The sequence below is a fragment of the Leptonotus elevatus genome, chromosome 14 (assembly GCF_054856555.1).
Source record: "Leptonotus elevatus isolate MCC_2025b chromosome 14, RoL_Lele_1.0, whole genome shotgun sequence".
In the NCBI taxonomy this organism is placed as follows: Eukaryota; Metazoa; Chordata; class Actinopteri; order Syngnathiformes; family Syngnathidae; genus Leptonotus; species Leptonotus elevatus.
Genome location: NC_141252.1, coordinates 18,700,841 through 18,721,958, shown reverse-complemented (window position 1 = coordinate 18,721,958; position 21,118 = coordinate 18,700,841). Strand labels below are relative to the sequence as shown.

The window sequence follows — 21,118 nt, the reverse complement described above, 5'->3', positions numbered from 1 at the left end:
ACACATACCAGATGCATGTTTTTTATCATTGTGAGTTTAGTACCGCCTTTTGTTCCACCTTCTAAATTTGTAAATAAATGCGCAGAGCAGGCAGGTGGAGGCAGGAAGTCCTTTGGTGCTGAGAGCATCCACTTCCTCCTTTCTGCAGAAAGACAAACTTGGGTGTGGTCCTTGATTCCCGTCTCACAGAATTGCATCATTTGAGGAAGATTCAATAATAACCCTGACAGTAAGTCATCGTGACACAATCGGCAATTGTATGTATGAGTGTGAAACACGTAAAAAGTGTTAAACGAAATATCCACTCTCGGTAAATCACACTAACGAGGCGATGGAGTTGAGGTCTGTTGGGAGCACTGAACAAATTAAAGTAAGAAACGGTACGCACCTACAGTAATTTCTGGACTTTAAGGTGCATCTGACTATAAGCCGCGCTAGGTAAATTTGGGGAATACTCGAGTTTGTTACACATATAAGCCGCACCCGACTGTAAGCAGGTGTTTTAATGTTGGGCCCACTTGGTTTATTTGCTCTGCCTGACGCTCTTGCGCTTCCTTTATATTGCGCCCCCTTGTGATCTGATGGATAAGACGCACCTTTGTTTTAGCCGCAGGGTCGAATGCAAGTGAAAAAAGTAGCGGCTTATAGTCCAGGAATTACTGTATATAACATTTGTATGTGAATGATGCAAGCCTAGAGATGTGCAGTTTTCTAACGTAGATCAATCATTAAACATGTCTTTAAATGTGTAGAATTATAAACTGAAGATATATCACCATACTTTCTTAATTGGAAGTATACAAAAGTATGTTGAGTTGGAGAAGATGTTTTGAAATGGTCACACCATCGCAAAAAAGAGCAGGCCTTTCACAGACCGTATCTGTGGGAGTAAATTAACTTTACTATACGTTGCAAAATCAGTGTATTTAATACGAGACATAACATGCTGCCGTAGACATACTGTTGTTACTTTACAATTAGGGGTTTCAAAAAGAAAAAAAATCAGGGAAAATTTTCATTTTCGGCAGATCCATTCATAAAAAGAGGGATTTGCTGTTGCTTCGGGCAGTAGGCAGGATACAAGGCACACATAAACAAACATTCACACTCACAATCACACCTAGGGACAATTTAGAGTATTCAATTAACCTACCATACATGTTGTTTGGAATGTGGGAGGAAACCGGAGTACCCGGAGAAAACCCACACATGGAAGGGAAGAAAATGCAAACGCCACAGGAAAGCTGAAGCCAGGAATCGCAACCGCGACCTCTGAATTGTGATGTGGATGTCGTCCACACACACCATAGCATTGCGTTTTTATTTTGTACTTATTTTTGTTAATAAGGAATAGTTTTTGGAAACCAATATCTCTCTCGTGTATGTCAGAAATCATGAGGTGGTGACAACATTCAGGGCTCATGCATACATTTTGACAAACATAAATCTTCCTCACCATTCTCCTGTTGCTTAGTGGAACAGTCAATCCAGTTTTGCTGGTTTGCCGCCCAGATCATCTCAAACTGGTGAAGAAGTATTTTGAACGTCCACGAATAGGGAACAAATGAATAAATGTCTGGGGCATTGTCACTCGCCCAGTCCTGAATCAAATCTGTTAAATCAACAACAACAAAAATGTTAGTGGAATTATTATTATTATTATTTTTTAATCACTCACTATTTTTCTGAATTTTAAGTATCATCCTATGAGGTTCCAATCATATTCTTATGATACACTGCTGCTTTGTTTTTCTAACTCACCGGTGAAAAAGTTTTTCTGGGCGTAGATGAAGTGGTAGGTGGCCTTGTACACCTCAATCTCACACTGCCAAGACTGGGGCATGTTCCATACCCGGGGGTAGCTGGCAATCACATGGAACTGAAATTTCGGGGGCAAAAGACATTTAGGTTATTTTTCAAAATTTAAATTGCATAAGCTTAAAACTAAATGACATATTAATATTTTCAAAGTGACTATTTAAAAAAAGTACGTGAAACTCAAGCTACAGAGGCACTTGTGTAATTAGCTGCTACTTACAGCTAACATCTCAGCCTCAATAAGAGTCCTGTACTGCATGCTGCTGGTGGTGTCGACATGAAGCAACTGACCTTTGATGGTGGGCGAATAGCCTGAGGGAAGAAGCAAAAAGCAGCACAATCAGATCTTCAATTTTTTTTACATGGTCTTATGCAACTAAACATAACTACATTGCATTATACCAGAACATCGAAAGCTGAATGCCCCTGAAGTAAAGTTGTGCGACAAATATTGAAGTTATAAAAGCATCTACTACAGGCATTATTTGTACAAATAGACGGATATTTAGAGTATTAGGTTAGCTCTGTTTCTAATGTAGCCTCCAAGAGGGTAATGCTACAAGTCGCCGTTCGTCATTTTTGAGTAGGAGTAAGAGTAACAAATTATTAATTATTTCATAGTGTGTGTGGAAAATGAAATAAGGGGACAAAATTTAACTTGTTCCTTAAACAAATTAAACTAAACAAGTGTATGCGTACAAATTTGATTCAAGTTAAACACTAATGTTAATTTTTCATAAAGTTTGAATGTTTTTGTACATTGTTAATAAACAGCACATTAGGTGCAAAATCTGCTGTGTGCTTAATATGTACTTCAATGTATTTCAACGTTTAAAGACTCCGATTGTAATTAATTCTTTATGAAACAATTTGGCATAATTTTTGAACCCCCTCCCCGCTTGTTCACCAACTTCTGCAGTCTTTCATGAAAGAAGACTGATTATCTTCTGTGTTTAATCGAAATAGGACATTTGCAGACATCTGTTTTTACATTGGAAAACAATGACCGAACCAGTAACATAGTACAACGACCCCCCCCCCCCTTTTTCTTTAAATCACTATACGAATATGAAGTCCGAAATAAACACCAATCACTGTAATGGGAAAAAATGCTATTTTAATACACTTTAATGCAAAATTAAAATGAATCAGATTAGTTGATTAATCAATTGATAAATCAATAGATCGATTCTAAAAATAGTTGATAGTGACAGCACTAGATCAAATATGACCTGCCCAGTGTCGTGCATACTTGACATGGACTACGTTTACATGCAGTCAATAACCCTTTTAAAGGCCATGTAAACACGTGCAATAACCCAAATATGCTCTTTTTCGGATTTCTAAAAACCCGAACAAGCCCCTTGGGTTACCCCTTTCAACACCGGAATACTGGTTCTCAACGGAGCATTGCGTTTCGTTGTGCGCATGCTCACAACCTCTTCTTCGTCTCCTTTTCCTCTTCTTCGCTTATGTGCACTCGCAAGCAATCTTGGTCTTTGTAGTAACGACTTGTATGCGCAGCGCCGTCCTACACGGGCCTCGCTTAAATACATTGATTTCTCTGCGGCGTTTTCACGTTATTTTGTGCCTCTATGGCGAAAATGCCAGTTTGTGACACATTAACAATTCATGTGAGACAGAAGCAACATCACTCGTAATGCTTAAACAATGTTTATCTTCAGCTTGCAGTGTTCAACAATAAACGTCCGCGTAGGAACATTAGATGACACACACGCAGTTCCGCTTTTTCCAAACGAAGTAAGTCCATGCTTCTGACGTGTACCGACAAGAACCGCACTTTTGGAGCGAGTAGGAAACCGACTGCTTTATTTAGCGTGGCAAGTGACATGAATATAATGTATTTTATTGACCGTTTAAAGTTAGTAGTGGAAATAATGTCTATTTCTGCCATGATGGTGTGTGTCTTTCACCCCCTTACATCGGGTTATTCCAAATGCCATGTGTACGGGGGTAACTCTGTCAACTTGCACATGTAAACGTGTTATTCTGATTGTTCCAGAAACCCGAATTCTGACCATAACCTGAATATTGCCTGCATGTAAACGTAGTCATGGTCCTTTATATAATATATACACAAGTTAAGTCGTGGTTCAGCAACTTCAGCATAAAAGTCTTACCCGTCTCTCCTACGGTCATGGGGATGTTGACTTCCAGGTAAGAACCGGCACCTACATTCACGTGGATGGCATTGGTTTCCTAGTAAGAAGAATGAAGACAAGAGAAGTCACCAAGCTTCACACTTCAGGTTGCCAGGTATGTTCAAAACAGTAAATCCTACTCTGGGTATTCCCACAGTGAATGTTTGGTCAAAGGAGGAAGCCATCAGCTACAGAAATACTACATTACCATAACAACAAGACAGCATGTAAATTGTCAATTCATTCACAAGATAATCACAACTTCCACAAGGGGCACAACACACTGCAATATGCCATGCTCCTATTTTCATTTCATATACCAAACAAAAGGGTTAGAATGATGGAGGAAGTAAGAAAAAAAAAACAAGCACAAAGAAAGAATTCAAGAGTGTAACATACCCTGTTTTTGGTAAAAAGCAGGTCAATGGTGGCATCAGCAATGATGTTCATACGGAGCTCGAAGGCCTGGATCTGCCTAGGTTGTCCTGGCTGGGCCATTTCTGTCACCTTCATGTCCTGATAGTCCGCCGGCAAGAAGAACTTCCATAGGCAATCCCTATACAATAAGTGGAAATGTGTTTTAATACAAACTTGAAGATATCAAGCTTTACTGTCTGAAACCTACATACTAAATATGACTTCACAACATCATTTTAGACTTTTCTAAACTCAGTGACATGTTCGGGCACCTCTGGCGATCCGCCCAGGGGCCATAGTTGAAATCAGTTCCTTTTCCACAGACAATGTCAAGACCCCAGCATGGAGGAAGGTCCTGAAGCTTATCATCCTCACTGGGTGTCTCAGCTTCCTCCCCAATCTCTTGTTCCACTGGTACTACACCTGCAGATGCGCACACAAATAGGGGTTTATTATTCATTTAGCACCCTGAAAGGATGCATTTAAACAAGCCATAGACGACTTTACATTATTTAATTAACAATGAGGAAAAACATAGCAAACAATGTTGAAAATGAATAGATGCTTTCCCATTATCAGGGGTGGGCACACTCGGTCCTCGAGGGCCGTAGTCCTGCAGGTTTTGGATGTTTCCCTTCTCCAACACAGCTGATACATGATCAGCTCATTAGCAAGCTCTGCATAAGCCTGATAACGATCCTGTTGATTGGAATCAGCTGCGTTGGAACAGGGAAACATCCAATACCTGCAGGACGCCGGCCCTCGAGGACCGAGTTTGCCCACTAATGATTAGTTGCTAATGCTTCCTTCCTGCTTTGCTTGCTAGTTACCATCTAGTGCTGTCACCATCGAATATTTTTAGAATTGATTAATCTATCGATTTTTCAATCGATTAATCAACTAATTGGATTCATTTGTATTAAAGTGAATTACAAAAGCATTTTTTCCCCGATTACTGTTTATAAACCACTGATTGCTGTTTATTTTATACTTCGCATAGTGAATAAAAAGAGAGAGGATTGATGTTGTACTATGTTACCGGTTTGGTCATTGTTTTCCAAAGTAAAATCAGATGTTTGCAAATGCCTTATTACGATTAAACACAGAAGATAATCAGTCTTCTTTCATGAAGGACGACAGAAATCAGAGAACAATTTCAGTGGATATGCTGAAATCAGAGGATTTTGACAAATTTAAAAGGGACAGTAACATGAAAAATCTACTTTTTGGAGCTTTTAGCCATGTTAAAAACATGACCAAAGTGGTGTTTTCCTCTATTTGCCCCTCTATGAGAAATTCTAGGTCATTCTGCTCTCCAAGCACCAGCCCCTCCCAACTTGAGAAAATGAGTGGGTGCTCACTGTATGACGTCATTAGGTGCGGATCCACCCCCTGCACCGCCTTTGCGGACTAAACACACTCCCACTTTCTCTGAGAAAACCATGGGATAGTGACAAAAGTAGCCTTTATCAGTAAACATTCTGTCCAAATGAATTCAAAGGAATCAATTAGCCTTCACATTTGCAATGCCAAAGTGCAATGACAATTGGCTGTCTCAAAAAATCCCAGTTCTGGCTGACACTTGTGTAAAATACAAGTAGAACCTTTGCGCTTTAAACCTTACTGAACAGGTGGTGTAGTGGTTAGGACGCTCGTCCTGTTTGATAATCGATTACTTGTCGATTGATTAATCTTGACTGCTCTATTACCATCCCTCTCTCAAGTCGATGTTGTCAATATTCAGTTTTGTGTGTATTTGCATTTCCTACCAGGCTCATCTTGGTAGTAGTAGATGTCTACGTCATTGGACTGCATGACCACAAAGCCTTCGCCCATCAGCCTGGGAGGTCTGCAATGAAATTGCAAACATTACAAAATTTCGGTATTTTCTGACATTGATTTCATTTTTGCCCAATAGTTTGAATACGATACAGTGTCAAGAGTAGCTCAATATTTGCATGGAAACACTTGTGTTTTATAGGCAATGATTTTATCTCATCTTATTGGATGTGTTAAAAAAATATATCTGCAATTACAAAGTTTGATAATAACTAACTTACTCATCAGTCTGCATGCCAACATAGCGTGGGCTCGGAACCAGCATGACTCGCACGTTCTCCAACGAGCCCTTTACAATATGCATGTATTGGTCCAGGTGGCTGGAGGGAGGCTTGGTGGCATAGGTAAGGAAAGCATCCTCAAAGTTCAAGCACAGAGTCTGTGGGAGGTGGTGATTCCCAAATGCCAGCCGACCCTTCAAAAGGAAGAAGCCAACAGAATACATATCATAGGGCTTGAAAACCTCACTTTATAAAGGGATACTTGACTCGTTTAGCCATTTTCAGCAGTAATAAGTTCATATTTTGTCTGTTATTCGTTTGATAACTTCATTGTTTTTCATGTGCACACACATTTTGCCGCTTGCTGTTGACTGAAAATGACATCACAGTTGCTCAGAGCTCAGGTAATGACCAATTATTTATTGTAAATATCAATTAAAAATATTCTACAGTAAGACACACACAAAAAAATCGGCCTTTAAAATATTTTCTTGTTCATTTATGGAAAAAATAAATATTAAGTAATTTGCTCCCAAAAACTTATGAATACATTCTATTTTAAATGGTTTAAGTGTCCCAAGACGTATTTATGCGTGTATTTTTATTTTTAAATAAATAAAAAATTATGCTAGAGCATACAGAAGGCTTTGATGCAGCCTCTCAACTGCAAAGAACGGTTGAAGAAATGGTAGTTATTACACAAACGGCCAGCAGGTGGGAGCAGAGCATAGGCAATGAACCAATGGACAATGTTGAAAAAACCCTCAAGTACTCAGAATTCTAAATAGATTTGTGAATAATGATGAAACTTAGCTATATTCTAATGCTAATTGCTGCAAAATGGAAACTGACAGAAATATACTTTTTTTTCCTGATGAAAGAAGAGACTTTAATCTCTCTTTTGGTAGGTTTCATGTTTTTATAGCAATAGAACACAATATTCTGTGGGCCTTGCAAAATCAGTCAAAATCCAGTAAAACAGCCGGGAGTGAAGGCGATTGTTTTAGTGAAGATGGCTGGAAATGAATGAGTTAAAATAATAGATTCATGGTTTCATGAATCGATATCATGTTCAAAAAGGAAAATCAATTTAATAGATTATTTAAAAATTTTTTTAACCCAGTCCTAATGAAAATAATGAAATAATCTAATACATTCTTGACAAAATGCTAAATTCTTATTTCTGAAAATGGCTAAACGAGTATCCCTTTAAGCGCACAAAAAATACTTCCTAATACAATATCAGTCCATTACTGAACCAAAGCAGTTTTCAAGGGTGCTAATTTGCACCGTACTGATACTAATTTGTAAGAACTCACCGTACTGATGTTTACTTTGATAACAGGAACGAGGGAGCGCCAAGACGACGTGGGGTCTAGATTCTCTGCTGTAATGTTTACACTGCCAAAGAACCAAAACAACATTTAGTCCTGTCTTCCCAGTGCCTATATCCGTTGCTTTTAATGATAACCATTACTGCTGTCAGACCGAATGCAAGTTGACCATTTCTGGCATCGTGTTTTGATTAGTGATAGACCGATATATTTTTTTCAGGGCCGAGACTGATACCGATTATTAGTAGTCAAGGAGGCCGATAAACAATATTTCAAGCCAATATTAATTTACAGTAAAAGAGAAAATCTTACTGTCAAAATACTTTGTCTTTTAATTAAAAGGTCAGCAGCAGCTGCCTTTTGTCAGATGTTTTTTTTTACGCCACCCGTTGCATCCTTTTGCCAATAATAAACATATAAAGAATAGACAGCTTTGTTTAAAATTATAACAAAAATTGCAGGGAGCTTCCAGGATCATCAGCATGTTTTACGCTAAATCAAAAACTAAGCAAGTAAATAGCTATCTAAAGTTTTCTACTGTAAAATAAGTTTTCTAAAATTTCAACATAATTTCTTAATTTATAATTATTGTTTTATCAATCCAAAATAAATTCTAGGGAGTTCCCAGTGTCCGCATCATCTTTTATAAAGTGGTAATTTTAATAAATACATACTGTAAATGAAATCGCTGTATCTCACTGAGCGACAAATGCATGCATATTTAGCTAATTTTGGGTTTACATCAGGGTTCATAAAAGTTTCAAAAGATCTTCGCAGACAGTGAAAAATTGTCTGAACATGTTAAAAAGCTCTTTGCCACAAGTAAAAACTGTCTGTGAACATCTTACAAATCCTGATGAAAATCCAAAATTTGCTACGTTCGCAAGCATTCACCGCTCAGTGAGATACCAGCTTATTGGCCTTCAGTTTCTTAAAAAGGCAGATGCAGAGATTTGTCAAATGCCAAATATTGGCACTGATAATCGGCCCGGACGATAATCGGTCTATCTCTAGTTTCGATATATAGTCAAGTAATTCGCACGGTCAGGCGCCAGTGTGTGCCAGGCGGTGCGGATGAAGTGATTGAAGCGAAAAATTTGCTTGTTCGCCCATGTTACTGGGTTTTGAAAACGTGAATTCCAAGTCGCATTGCGTCGCCGACAGCCAATCACCATCGAGAATGTATTTCACGCAGCAGCACAAGCACAAACTGGTGAAACACAGACTGGTGAAATAAAAACAACACTGAAGGACAAATTCATTGCTGTCTGTGAGCACCAAGTGGTATACAACACAGCCATTTTGGAGAATAGGTAGCGAGGAAGTGGATATGTGGAAGTGGAAGTGGGTGAACTGTCAACCAAGGGGGCATATTAAGCCAAAATTACACAACCACCAGTCAACAGATTAACAAATCAATCAATCAATCAATCACTTTAAATTAACTGCCCCTTTTCTTCTCCACTGATGCAACAGCTGTGTAGTTCCCCCATGAGCAAGCGCATGCGAGACACGTGGGCCGATGCAATATTTCGTGTTCGGTTTGAATCCAGCATAAGAAAAAAATTATCTGGAATGCCTGTAATTTTCCTAAAACAAGTGAAACTTATGCTAATATGTTAGTTTGACTGACAATCCTAAACCCAACCAATGCTAATATGTTAGTTTGACTGACAATCCTAAACCCAACCAATTCTTCAATAGATCCTTTTCATTAAATCAATTAAAGCAGGTATAATTTTGGATGTGATTTACTTCTTGGCTCTTTCACAAAAAACAAACAAAAACAAAAAAATAAAAAGGTATTGAATTTTGCGCCAAACACCATTTCCCTTTTAGGAATACTATACTGCAATGTCATCCAACTTACTCCAGGCTTCTCCTTCTCCTCTGATCCCACATCCCACCTTTGTGCACATTTTCAATTTGTAGCTTCACAATCATCACAATTTCTGACGCTAACTTTTTTTTAAATACTCCTACTTCCTTCAGAATCACCCCTACATCTTTCCTCTTCCTCCAGGGCTGTGTAAAACAATTTCAACTCTCCTCTGATGTTTCTAGCCTTACTGTCTTTCCCTCCGCTACTCTGCAACCATGCCTCTACCTTTGCCTACATTTAACATTTAACAACTCTCAGTCAAACACTCCTAACCTTTCTATGGTCTCACTGCTAACCAATCAACCTCCTCATCGTTGCGTTGGACCAACAATAGCCCAATTTCCACATGCACCCTTGAAGGTCTATTGCACTGTTGGGAGTCATCCCAGGCTGATCCAGTATGGATGTTAAGGTTGTATTTTGCATGTTTGATTTCAACAATAATTTTATGCTGGACAGACACCAATGCTGGCACAACAGCCACCATTTACATGGGCTTAGGTCCGGCACAAGCAAAACGCTGGCTTGAGCGTGGTCTGGGTCGAGTGGTTGGTTCACCCATTAAGGCCGGGAGCGCATTACTGCGTTTCTACCATTAGAGCTAGGAGGACTCTAGCGCAGTGATTCTCAACCTTTGGGCCGCAAGCTCCATCTAGTAGGCCGCAAAATTATTTCAGTTTTGTAACTGTGGGCCGCAACGGCAGCTCTGTACACACGTAGCAGTGTTTTTAAAACCGAATATTTCCCACCCTCCCCGTGTAGAAAAAAAATCTGTCCACACTGCCTCTATAGAGCCTTGCCAGCAAGCTGAATTTTCACGGTATTTGTTCACAAATTTTTTGTATATGCTTTTATTCAATTTTATCATTTTAATGTTGTTTTTATACTTCAGTGTTTCCTCACTGGGAGAACAGCCCTCCGTGATGGTGTTTCTTCCAGTTTGCTCTGTGCTCATCCTTGCCTCTGCAGCCATGCGTTATACATTAATTATTTTTGAACTGCACCTACTTTGTGTAGGGTATTTCAGGGATCCACATATTACAGGCGGTGGGAGGGAATCCGTTTGTGTTTATGATGTTCGTTGTGTTTGTTCTCTTTCTCTCTCTTATTTTTCATTGTTTTTTTTATGTGAAGCACCGTGTGTAGCTTTCAAAGTATGAAAGGTGCTATAGAAATAAAGATTTGATTGATTGACAAATACTACGAGAATCCATCTTGTGCTGCTCCCGCTGATACGTTCACAACAGACTTTTTTCAGGTCGGGACATGCAACTGTTACGAAACCAGGAAGCTTTGACGCACTCTTCTACCTAAGCAGGTAGAGCTGTTTTGACCAATTATTGGTAAATATACCCGCAGATGCGACACAAGTTTTCGGGGGTGACTCTAAAGTCACCCATAGGTTTTAGAGGCATGTTTTGGCAGGTGCTTTAGGCCTTAATGGGTTAAGAAATGTTTTGTTACCAATCTAAAAAGGCACTGGGCCTGATCAGCATCAGACCTCTTAAAAACAGAATCTAGAGTTGCTATAGTCCTAGTGGGGAAGCTGTCGCCAAGTGGTTAAGAACTTAAGATAAATGCCTGCTACTGTGGGGACCCCAGTTCAAGTCACTGACCAGCAGAAATAATTTGGGATGCGACAACAGACCACCGAAACCCAACATTGTTGCACTGCAGGATGGGCTAGCAAACGCAGATCTGAGCTTGTGCCTGAGTGAGGCACATTAGTGCCAAGTACAGTATTCCACCCGGTTTGCAAGCAGCAGCTCTGAGCTGATTTGTTTGCATGGGTTGCCACAAGTAGAATGCCGTTTCGGATTGGTAAGATTTGCGGAAGAGGAGAGAAATAGCGTTTATGTGTGAAATACTTGATACAACGGATTATGGATCAGTCAGGCTCACTGCAAAAAAATAATAAAAAATGAGGCGATCATTATCATGTTGTCGGGAATCGCAATTTCAATCAAAAATTATTATAACTGGTCCAGCCCTAAAATGACATATTGTAATTTTTAATGAAAACTGAGAAGGGTGGGAAAAAAATTCATCATTTCATCGTAATGGAAGAAAGAATAAAATGTTCCCAAAAGTGAAAGCAGTTACAGACAACAAAGAATCCAACACAAACATGTGCCAAACAATACACGCAAGGCTATAAAAGCAGGGCTTACTGTTCCAGGGTCTTATTTTTCCCCTCCCCATCATGGTCATCCTCTTTCTTGAGCCTGCTCAGTGTCGGCTCCAGGCCGAAAGTCTCTTGTAGGTGGGCATAGAGGTCAGTCCGATTGTAGACATGAAACTCGAAACCGTTAACTGTCACGTAAAGCCTGGTCTCCGCCTTGGGGTCTGATGACACAACATCAATACATTAAATCAGAAATGGCTTTGAATCTAAAGTTTGCACCAAAATCATTCCCAGCTTGGGTCTTTTCTTGTGGAGTTTGCATGTTCTCTCTGTGGTTGCAAGCAGTCTTCCGTCCACAGTCCAAAACACGTATTGTATGTTGGAAGTTTGCTGAATAATTTCCCATATTGTAGTGATGATGATTGTCCATTTTCAATGTGCAAGCCCTTTGATTGACCGGTGAGCACATATCTTACTAGGTAAGCTTCCCGGTGACCCTGAACAGAATAAGTGCTATAAAAATAGATGGATTGTTTCAGTTTAAGACCCCTAAAGGCAACAGAAGTAACAACAACATTTTTGACGACAACCTCCCCCAATGGAATCAACTGAGGAAGCCTTTTCTTAACTTATAAGTGAAGAAAATAAATAAGGAAAGACAGACAAGAAAGTAATGAGCAATGTGTCAACTTATTTCAAATGCTAAATTGCAACTAAATGTATCTGAATCGTAGGAAGATCCTATACTTTGCTCACCATGCTGTTTTTGCTTGGGGTTATACATTTTCCACCAGCGGAATATGAGAAAGCCATCCTGTATCCTATGAAAAAACAAAAAATACATAAAAAGATGGTTTACACACAAGTACATAGAAGAGGGCACTGCAGCAAGAGGCCAGATTACCTGATAGACATGTCTTGGTTGATATAGTAAACATCTCTGAACATGACCTTTCCTGACAGCACAGAGAAAGAGAACGAGCCTATGGAGCAAGACAAGGTCAGGTTTGCGTTAGACAAAGTGTATAGTCATACATTTGTACTTACTTACATGCAGTGCATCCGTGAAACATTCATAGCGCTTCACTTTTTCCGCATTTTGTTATGTTACAGCTTAATTCCAAAATGGAATACATTTTTATCTCTATTTATCTTTTATCTCAACATTCTACACACCACACCACATAATGACAATGTCAATTATTGTTTTACTCTCTTTTTTACATTTAACCAAATGTATTAAAAACAGAAAAACGCCACCAATCAGGCCTGTATGTTGGAGTGTCCAGATGGAAGCCAGTCTTCCATCCTGACAGTGAAGCAACATGCTGTGAGAATGTTTTTCAGCAGTAGGAATTGGGAAATTAGTCAGGATAGAGGGAAAGATGAATACAGCAATGTACAGACTAATCCTGGATGTAAACCTAACCCAGAGTGAAAGTTTGCGGTCGAACAGGACAACTACTCCAAAGCACACAACAAAGGCCTTATGAGTCCTCATGAAGCATGAGAGGTACGGCAAAGAGGAATGGGTGACACTGTCCAAAACAGGTGTGCCAAGCTTGTGGCAGTCAGTAATTATTGCCAGAGGTGCATCAACAAAGTATAGACTAGAGCAAAGATTGTGAATACTTATAAACATGTGCTGTCTTCTTATTGACAATAAATTTGCACAAATGTAAAGATTTTTTTAATGTCATTATGGGGTGTTGTGTGTAGAATGTTGAGGGGAAAAGAAGAATTTATTCCATTTTGGTATGACGACGTAACATAACAAAATGTGAATACTTTCCAGATGCACTGGATTCTACAAAATAGAATGTAGAAGTTTTCTTAATCTTAAATTTTTGGGGGTATTTTTGTTTATTTCGGGTTGTTTTCCCCCCCCCCATTTATCCCTAATGCACTTCAGTGGGCATCAATAATACGCAGATTTTCTATTCATTGGCGGGCCCTGTCCCTATCCCCCGTGAATGGTGGGGGGTCAACTGTATATAACATGTCTTCATTTAATTGCCTTTATCTTGAAAAATTGGAGTGTGCAAGTGTAACAGAGTAACTTCAAAGGAATCAAAATCACAGAGCGAACAACAAATTGCTTAACTCTTGCATGATTATATCATTAAGACACTTATTTAGGTTAAAACCTCTTTTTGGATTTAAAATAGTATAGATGTTTTTGTAGGCTTAAATAAGGAAACTGTATGCATGAGGGTACAAAGCAGGTTTATGTTTTACAGAACACCCCCCATACTGTGGCGCAAATCCCCATTGGAATTTATAGCCTAATCATGCATGAATACAAAACAGTCAAACAAGTCTCACGACAAAGCTTCAAAACTAGCAACGGCCACGATAAGCAAATGTATAAACATCAAATCTAAATGTTATTGTTAGAATGACTAAGCTAATATTAGCATCAATGACACTAATGTTGTGTATTTGCAACAACTTAATAATTGGATTTCAGAACTTTATAGAACTATAGAAAGTGATTCTAGCCCAACTCGCTGCCAAAATCAAACTGGTTGTTTACATCTGCTGGCATGTGAAAAGGCTGAATTTCTATGTTTGTGCTGTTGCAAAAATATTTTACCCTTAAGTTTCACAATTTGTCAAATAAGGATTTTTTTTCTCTGTCTTTGCTGACGCAAGACTATATACTTGTTTGGTGTGAAGAAGTGTAGCTAAAAAGTAAAGACACAAAGAAATATTTATTTTATGTAAAGACACTCAAAGACTGTAATGTCACTAAGAGAACCTGGCATGTCTTTAAATTATTCAGCAAAGTAAGCGATCCGCTGCTGTATTTATCGTTATGTAAAATAGCTGCTGATAAACTCACCGATATGAATGTAGCCATCCTTGTAGAGTCTGTTGATGATGTAGGTGAGGATGAGGCCAATATTTCGAGAGTTGTAGTAAGTTAAATAGATGATCCATCCACAGGACAGAATGGTGGCTTAATGGCAAAACACAGGCAACTGATTAGTTGAGAAAATATTATTAATTAGGCAAAAAAAACAATAAGTACCTACATACAGTATATATACACACACACAATTATTTATAGGCATGCACAATAATAACGGTGGCCGATAATTATCGGCAATTCTCGACCAATTAGACATCATACAGATAAACCAGATAATAAAGAAATCCGCTGATAATAATCGACTTGCCACATTGGTCCATCTGTTGTGTTTGTGGCTCAAGTTGTGCACAAGTCCTCAACCCCTCCCCTCTCCTATGGTAGTGTCGCATATTTGTGACGTCATAATGTGCATGATCTCATGTTGACAGAAGATGCATCATGGCGACATGGCAGTCGCCAGTGTGGGCTTTCTTTACTGTGTCTCCCCAAAATGTTACCCTCAGTTTTTTTGTTGCATTTTTAAAACATGACTGATTTGTTTTGGCAATCTCAAAATGAGTTACTGGTTGTCTTTGAAGCAGAGATATCAATAAAATTAAGCTTCATGGTGTTTTAGACCATGTTTACATGTATTTGTACATGTTAGACTTATAGCAAGACTTGAAAGTATATTTGTATTCAAGTTAATTTTGCAAACAATTATCGGCTTATCGACATCGGTGCGTTCTAAATTATTGGTTTATCGTATTGGTTGAAAATAGCATTATCGTGCATCCCTAAATATTTATGACAGTGTCAGTTTATAGCTAAAAGGTAAGGTCTAAAGGATTTCCCTTAAAAATAAATAGTGGGCTATGTATACAAAATAAAATAAATCCATCTCAATCAGCCCCTCTGGGCTTCTCTTAACTCTTTCACTGCCAAACGTTATCCAACCCCTACAGTGCTAGCCGGTTTTGAGCATTTTCACTCATCTTTCAATGCAAACAAAATATTGTGTGCTATAACTACATAGACATGGTGGATACCATATAAAGATTGGATTCCATTCTTTCATTCGACCTTATTCCGTTCTTTAGTAGAGTAAGTTTTGGACTATAAGGTGCACCTGACTATAAGCCACGCTAGCTAAATTTGGGGAATACTCGAGTTTGTTACACATATAAGCCGCAGGTGTTTTAATGTTGAGAGTGCAAATTGTCTCGCTCTCGTTTTGTCTCTTCTACTGTATTTGGGCTCACTTGGTTTGTTTTGCTGTGCCTGACGCTCTTGCGCTTCCTTTATAATGCACCCCCTTGTGATCTGATGGATAAGACGCAGTATTAGCCGCAGGGTCGAATGCAAGTGAAAACAGTAGCAGCTTATAGTCAAAAAATTACTGTAATCACCATTTAAAATAGGTAATTTGAGTGACATCAAGCGGAAATTGAAAAAAAAAATAGGGAGATAAAAAGCTTTTTGTGAAAAGATAAATTTTTTGTACAACAGTGACTTTGACACTAGTATTTTTTGATTAGTGACGCTCTGTAAATTAGATTTAAAGTGAACGCTTTGATCATTTAGGTCATCCTTGAAAACGTTCTATTTCCTAAGATCCGATCATCTGTCATGTTTTCACGTGATTTGATACACGGGAGCCCATTGAAAAAAGATACAACGCTGCCATTTGTTGGTCATAGTTAGTGGGTGTTTTGGGATTTTCCCACCCCATTCACAAACCAGCGTTGCACAAGACGCTGCACAGCCCATTGAGAAAAAAAACAACATAGTAGACGTCAATTGACGTTATTGGTGGTATTCAGGAGGCGTGTCCTTAACGTCAATTGACATTTTTGGTGGTAAAAGAGTTCATGTTTGATGGTGATTTTGTCCTCGACCACCACTCCCCGCACCTGTATTTTTGACTTTTGTTTTGGACTGTTTGGGACGTTTGTTTGCAGAGACTCAACGTTTTCCCTCTAGCCAATCACACAGCGGAAGGCATGTCACAGTGGGCTGGCGGCGGGGCGGCATTTCAGCAGAGACTGGAGCGATTGCTCACAAACAATGTTTGACATTGCCTATATCCCGAAACGAAATGTGCAGCGGACGCTCGAAATTTAATGTTTCGTCTGAACCTAGCATAAGCTTACAATCCCACAATTACATTGCTAGTGTCTCTGAACAAAACATTCTGACTAGAGGTATGCCATATCATACCTTCTATGATAATGTTGTTGTTGTTTTTTTGTGATAAAAATTTGCAATATCGCAAAACCTGCTTGAGCATTAAGGGTTGGAATTTGGGGGTTAGATCACCAAATAATTCCCGAGCGCGGCTCCTGCTGCTGCTCACCGCTCCCTCAGGGGATGGGTCAAATGCGGAGAAAGAATTTCGCCCCACTTAGGTGGGTGTGACAATCAGTGGTACTTTATCTGACATTGTAGGAACATGAAAAGCATGTTTACAGAAAAGATGTAAACACTTACCCACGAGGAGCCATATGAAGTTAGAGTCGTGCTTGGTGAGAAAGTCATCCAAATCCCCTACACTCGGGAAGGTACTTTCGTTGTTTTTGGAACCAAGCACATCCATGACTACTGGCTCTCTCTTTGATGTCGACAACTAAGAGAGAAGAGAAAACTAATATTCATTGACAGTGCTTGGCGAGCCGCGAGGTGCATTCAAATACTGCAGGACATTTCAAATTCAGACAGAAAACAGTCCATCAATGCATTAAGCGTTAATAATTGCACATAATTAAACAATGTAGGCTTTCCATCAATCTATAAAAGCTGACATATACAGTATTAAAAAGAATGATGGGTGTGAAATAATTACAACCAATGGTCCATCTTGTCACTTCTGTTTACAAAACCTAATCATCTACTACTAATCATCTACATCCTCCAATTCTAGTCGTTGGTGTGTCAATGAATCAATCATTGAATATTTACTACAATTTACTACCATGTACTTGTTCAGCACAGGTTAGTGACAGATTAGCGCTAGAATTCAGGTTAGGCCATTGTAGAATATGAATCCCTATGTACTGTTACCGTCACTGACGTTCATAGTTATTTTTGTTTCTATCGGAGGAATTAATTTGTTTGTGACGAGGTATTGTTGCAGGGAGTTTATACATGTGCGTGCAGGAAAGGGTATTTGCAGTGAGTTCATTCAGCCATGCTTAGCGGTCAAAAGCTTGAGAACTGTTGCACACCAACACAAATCCCTACTAATCCCCAAAAAAAAATTGTTTGGGGAAAAAAAATCATCACCATTCGCTATTTTCTGAGGAGCCAAGCAAACTCACTCAAATGTATGTCTGTATCCAGAAATTGTACATTGTGCACAATGCAACTATTATAGACAAGAAAGTTCAGAGTTCGGGTGAGAAAAGTTTGATCACCTCTACTACTCTTCGTTACAACCACTTGAAAATATCAGGTAGGGTAAATCACTATCACAACAGAAAAAGTTGCCAACACCTAGAGTGGACAAAAAGCAATCTTTTGCGATTCAAGTCTTTGTTATGTGCAATTGTCTATTACTTCAATAACTCTTGCCTTACTTCCAATTAAAACTTTATGCACTAACATTAGGCTATAACGGTAAAAACGTCATTTTATCCCAAACAAATCACGGTGACTGCATTGAAATTCGTGCAAGTACACTGTAAAAATGGGGAGTGGTATTTACTTGAAAAAGTCGTGTGAAGGATTATGCACTCAGAAATTCTAAGTAAATGTAAAAACTTTAACTGGAATTTCTGATGTGAAAAAGCTTTACTATTTTTTTTTTTTTTAAGTAAGTATCCATCCTGAACTGTGACTTCAACTTGCTTTGTTTACACCGTGAACTTAAAGAATGCCAAAACACCAAGGCATGCATTTGAAAATAGTATCACTCGTAAACATCTGATGGACTATACAAATACATGGGAAAGGGAAAGCCATGCCTGGAGCTAATCCTAAATCTTAAGTAATTTCCACAGTACAGTACTACTCTCAGTACAAACAAGAACGAGCATGTAATGATGGCCCATTTGAAATAGAACATTCTTCGAGGATGCTATTCACAGTCACGTTGACGGTCACTTGACAAATGACATTTGCAATTTCACTATGATGTCAATAATAAAGCTAAATGCTAAATATCATAAAGTTAGCCCTGAGTGTAGCTAGCACGCTAATGACAGCGGGCCGCACCCTGCAACTTCACCTTTAATAATAAATGAAATTAAGTAGCTTAACGACATTACAGTACCTCGATGCCCTCCGTAAAGGCCGCCGGTTCATCTTTGCTTCGGTTATGCAGCGGTCGTTGTCATTTTATGGCGTCAGACATGCAGAGAATCCATCTCTGTTGAATATTTACCTGGCTTACGGCCAGTCAACATCTCTTCCGGTTCTGACGGCAGCTTGCTATTAAAACGACCTATAGAAAAAAAATGGCAAGTCTCAGCTGACCAATGAAAGAGCAAAATAAGGTTGACGTACAGCTTATTGCACCAATCAAACCCAATGTCGTCAGAGTGGGACAAGACTTAAGTTGAAATCGAAGAAAAAAAATAAAGCCTTTTTTTTTAAGTGCACATTTTACGGTGTAAATTTGATCATTCATAGAGTAAATAAATAATTCAAGTGATTTTAAATCCACATATTTAAAACATGCGATAAACCCAGATCCAATACTGAGAATACAATCCGCCAAACTAATGTTTAACAAAATATTAAATCATAAGTGTTAAAAACGTGTTATGAATTATTGTGTAATACTTCAATACGTAGAAACACTACCATGAGAGTGTATATATATTTCTTATTATTATATTTTTAATGTTCTGCTTGTTTCCTAGTTATAATTATTATTTGCAGTTGCCATAATATTGTTTGTGCTGTAATTCAATATATTACAAAGAAAATTTAAAGTACGGTCTATTGCAGTGTGAGTGTTTGTGTGGTGGGGTAGGAGCCACCAAAGTCTCCCACAGGGTGCCATTAAGCTACAACCGCCACCACTGGGAACACTGGTTGACAATCACTGCTGCATGTAACAATACAGTACTGTACTTTCGTTTTACCATCTGGGCTTTGACTCAAACTATTGTTTTCCCATAAGTGAAACCAGTGAGGGATAACAGCCTCACAAATGAGGGAATTACCTTATGACCCAGTGCATTGCTGCTACCTATGGATGCTAACATAACTTTTAATCCGAAAGGGCTGTGGTTGATAATTACAAGGATAAGAATGTATATGTTAGACATTGGAGTCCAGTTATATCTCCTCCCTTGTCTTTGACAATGACTCCTTCACAATATCCTGTAACATTTGCGTTGCCTATTAAAAAAATTGCTAGATTATTAACATGTATATTCAATACATTGCTTGTCCCCAAAAATTCATGGAAGTTTATTTTTTGAATATCATGTTGGTTAATTCACCATTTTTTTTCAGCATGCGTACCATTCTGTTGTCTGTATGATTGTGTGCACTGTGGTTGTTGATGATAGTTCAAGATCAGCTCGGAAAACGGTGATTTAACTTCTTTTTTATTTTTAGTTCAAAGTATTCACATGTTGAAATACCGCAGTTGGCATTTGTCATGAAGACAATCTAAATATACATTTACACGTGAAAGAGACACCCCTTAGCTACTTAAAGCTTATTTGATGGGGGCTCGGAACAGAAACAAGACAAACAACAAACTAAACAAATACAAACAAACATACAAACAAAAAACATCCTAACACTACACAAATGACAAACAAACAAATAACGTTGATCCCAGACAGTCGATTCAGCTAATTATAAATATGTAGCGAATAGTTCAGTTTTGAGTTTCCTTTTAAAGATGGGGAGAGATTGGGCGCTTTTGAGGTGTATATCAAGCTGGTTCCAAATCTTAGGGCCATAACATGCAACACTTGAACTGGTTGACTTGAGCCTTCGCTTTTTCCCCATGATGATGTCTCTGTACCTGGTGTTATGTCCATGTTGGGAGGAGCAGATAGGAATAAGGTCACTGAGATGAGGAATCAAATTATTAATAAACTTGATACATTAAACATGCTATGGTATGGTGTAGTACAAACTGAGCTCAGGAAGTCTTAATAGTCCATGATGATGAAAGAGTGGGCAGGAGGGGGCATTGTATTCAGACCATGGAAAAATACGCACCACCTTCTTTTGCAGATCTTGGAGTTTCTTTGTATGGCTTGGAAAAGTGTTGTACCAGATTACATTGCAGTAATGCAAATGGTGTTCAAAGAGAGTTTTGTATAACGTGAGGAGCGTCGGATTTGGAAGAAAGTGTCTCAGTTTAGTAAAGAGGCCCACATATTTAGAGAGTTTTTTTGACAAGAAATCAATATGATTTCTAAAATTCAATGATTCATCCAAATGTATTCCCAATAATTTAGTAGAGCGTACTTATGAAATTGTCTGTCCATTGATATCA

The 21,118-nt window shown here is 38.6% G+C and overlaps 1 protein-coding gene across 1 annotated transcript in view; it reads right to left on the bottom strand.

The window, feature by feature from the left end:
* Positions 1-19,071, bottom strand: part of bltp1 (bridge-like lipid transfer protein family member 1) — a 100,332-nt gene extending 81,261 nt beyond the window's left edge. The window contains exons 1-15 of the mRNA XM_086094372.1: positions 18,923-19,071; positions 17,143-17,278; positions 14,644-14,760; positions 12,703-12,781; positions 12,555-12,619; positions 11,845-12,019; positions 7,777-7,858; positions 6,458-6,651; positions 6,167-6,246; positions 4,670-4,820; positions 4,380-4,536; positions 3,960-4,038; positions 2,039-2,130; positions 1,762-1,879; positions 1,457-1,612 (exon numbers count right to left, since the gene is read on the bottom strand). Of these exons, the coding sequence (XP_085950498.1) occupies positions 1,457-1,612; positions 1,762-1,879; positions 2,039-2,130; positions 3,960-4,038; positions 4,380-4,536; positions 4,670-4,820; positions 6,167-6,246; positions 6,458-6,651; positions 7,777-7,858; positions 11,845-12,019; positions 12,555-12,619; positions 12,703-12,781; positions 14,644-14,760; positions 17,143-17,248 (1,651 nt within the window). The 5' untranslated portion in view covers positions 17,249-17,278; positions 18,923-19,071. The remainder of the gene's footprint in view (positions 1-1,456; positions 1,613-1,761; positions 1,880-2,038; positions 2,131-3,959; positions 4,039-4,379; positions 4,537-4,669; positions 4,821-6,166; positions 6,247-6,457; positions 6,652-7,776; positions 7,859-11,844; positions 12,020-12,554; positions 12,620-12,702; positions 12,782-14,643; positions 14,761-17,142; positions 17,279-18,922) is intronic.
* Between the last annotated feature and the right edge of the window lie 2,047 nt (positions 19,072-21,118).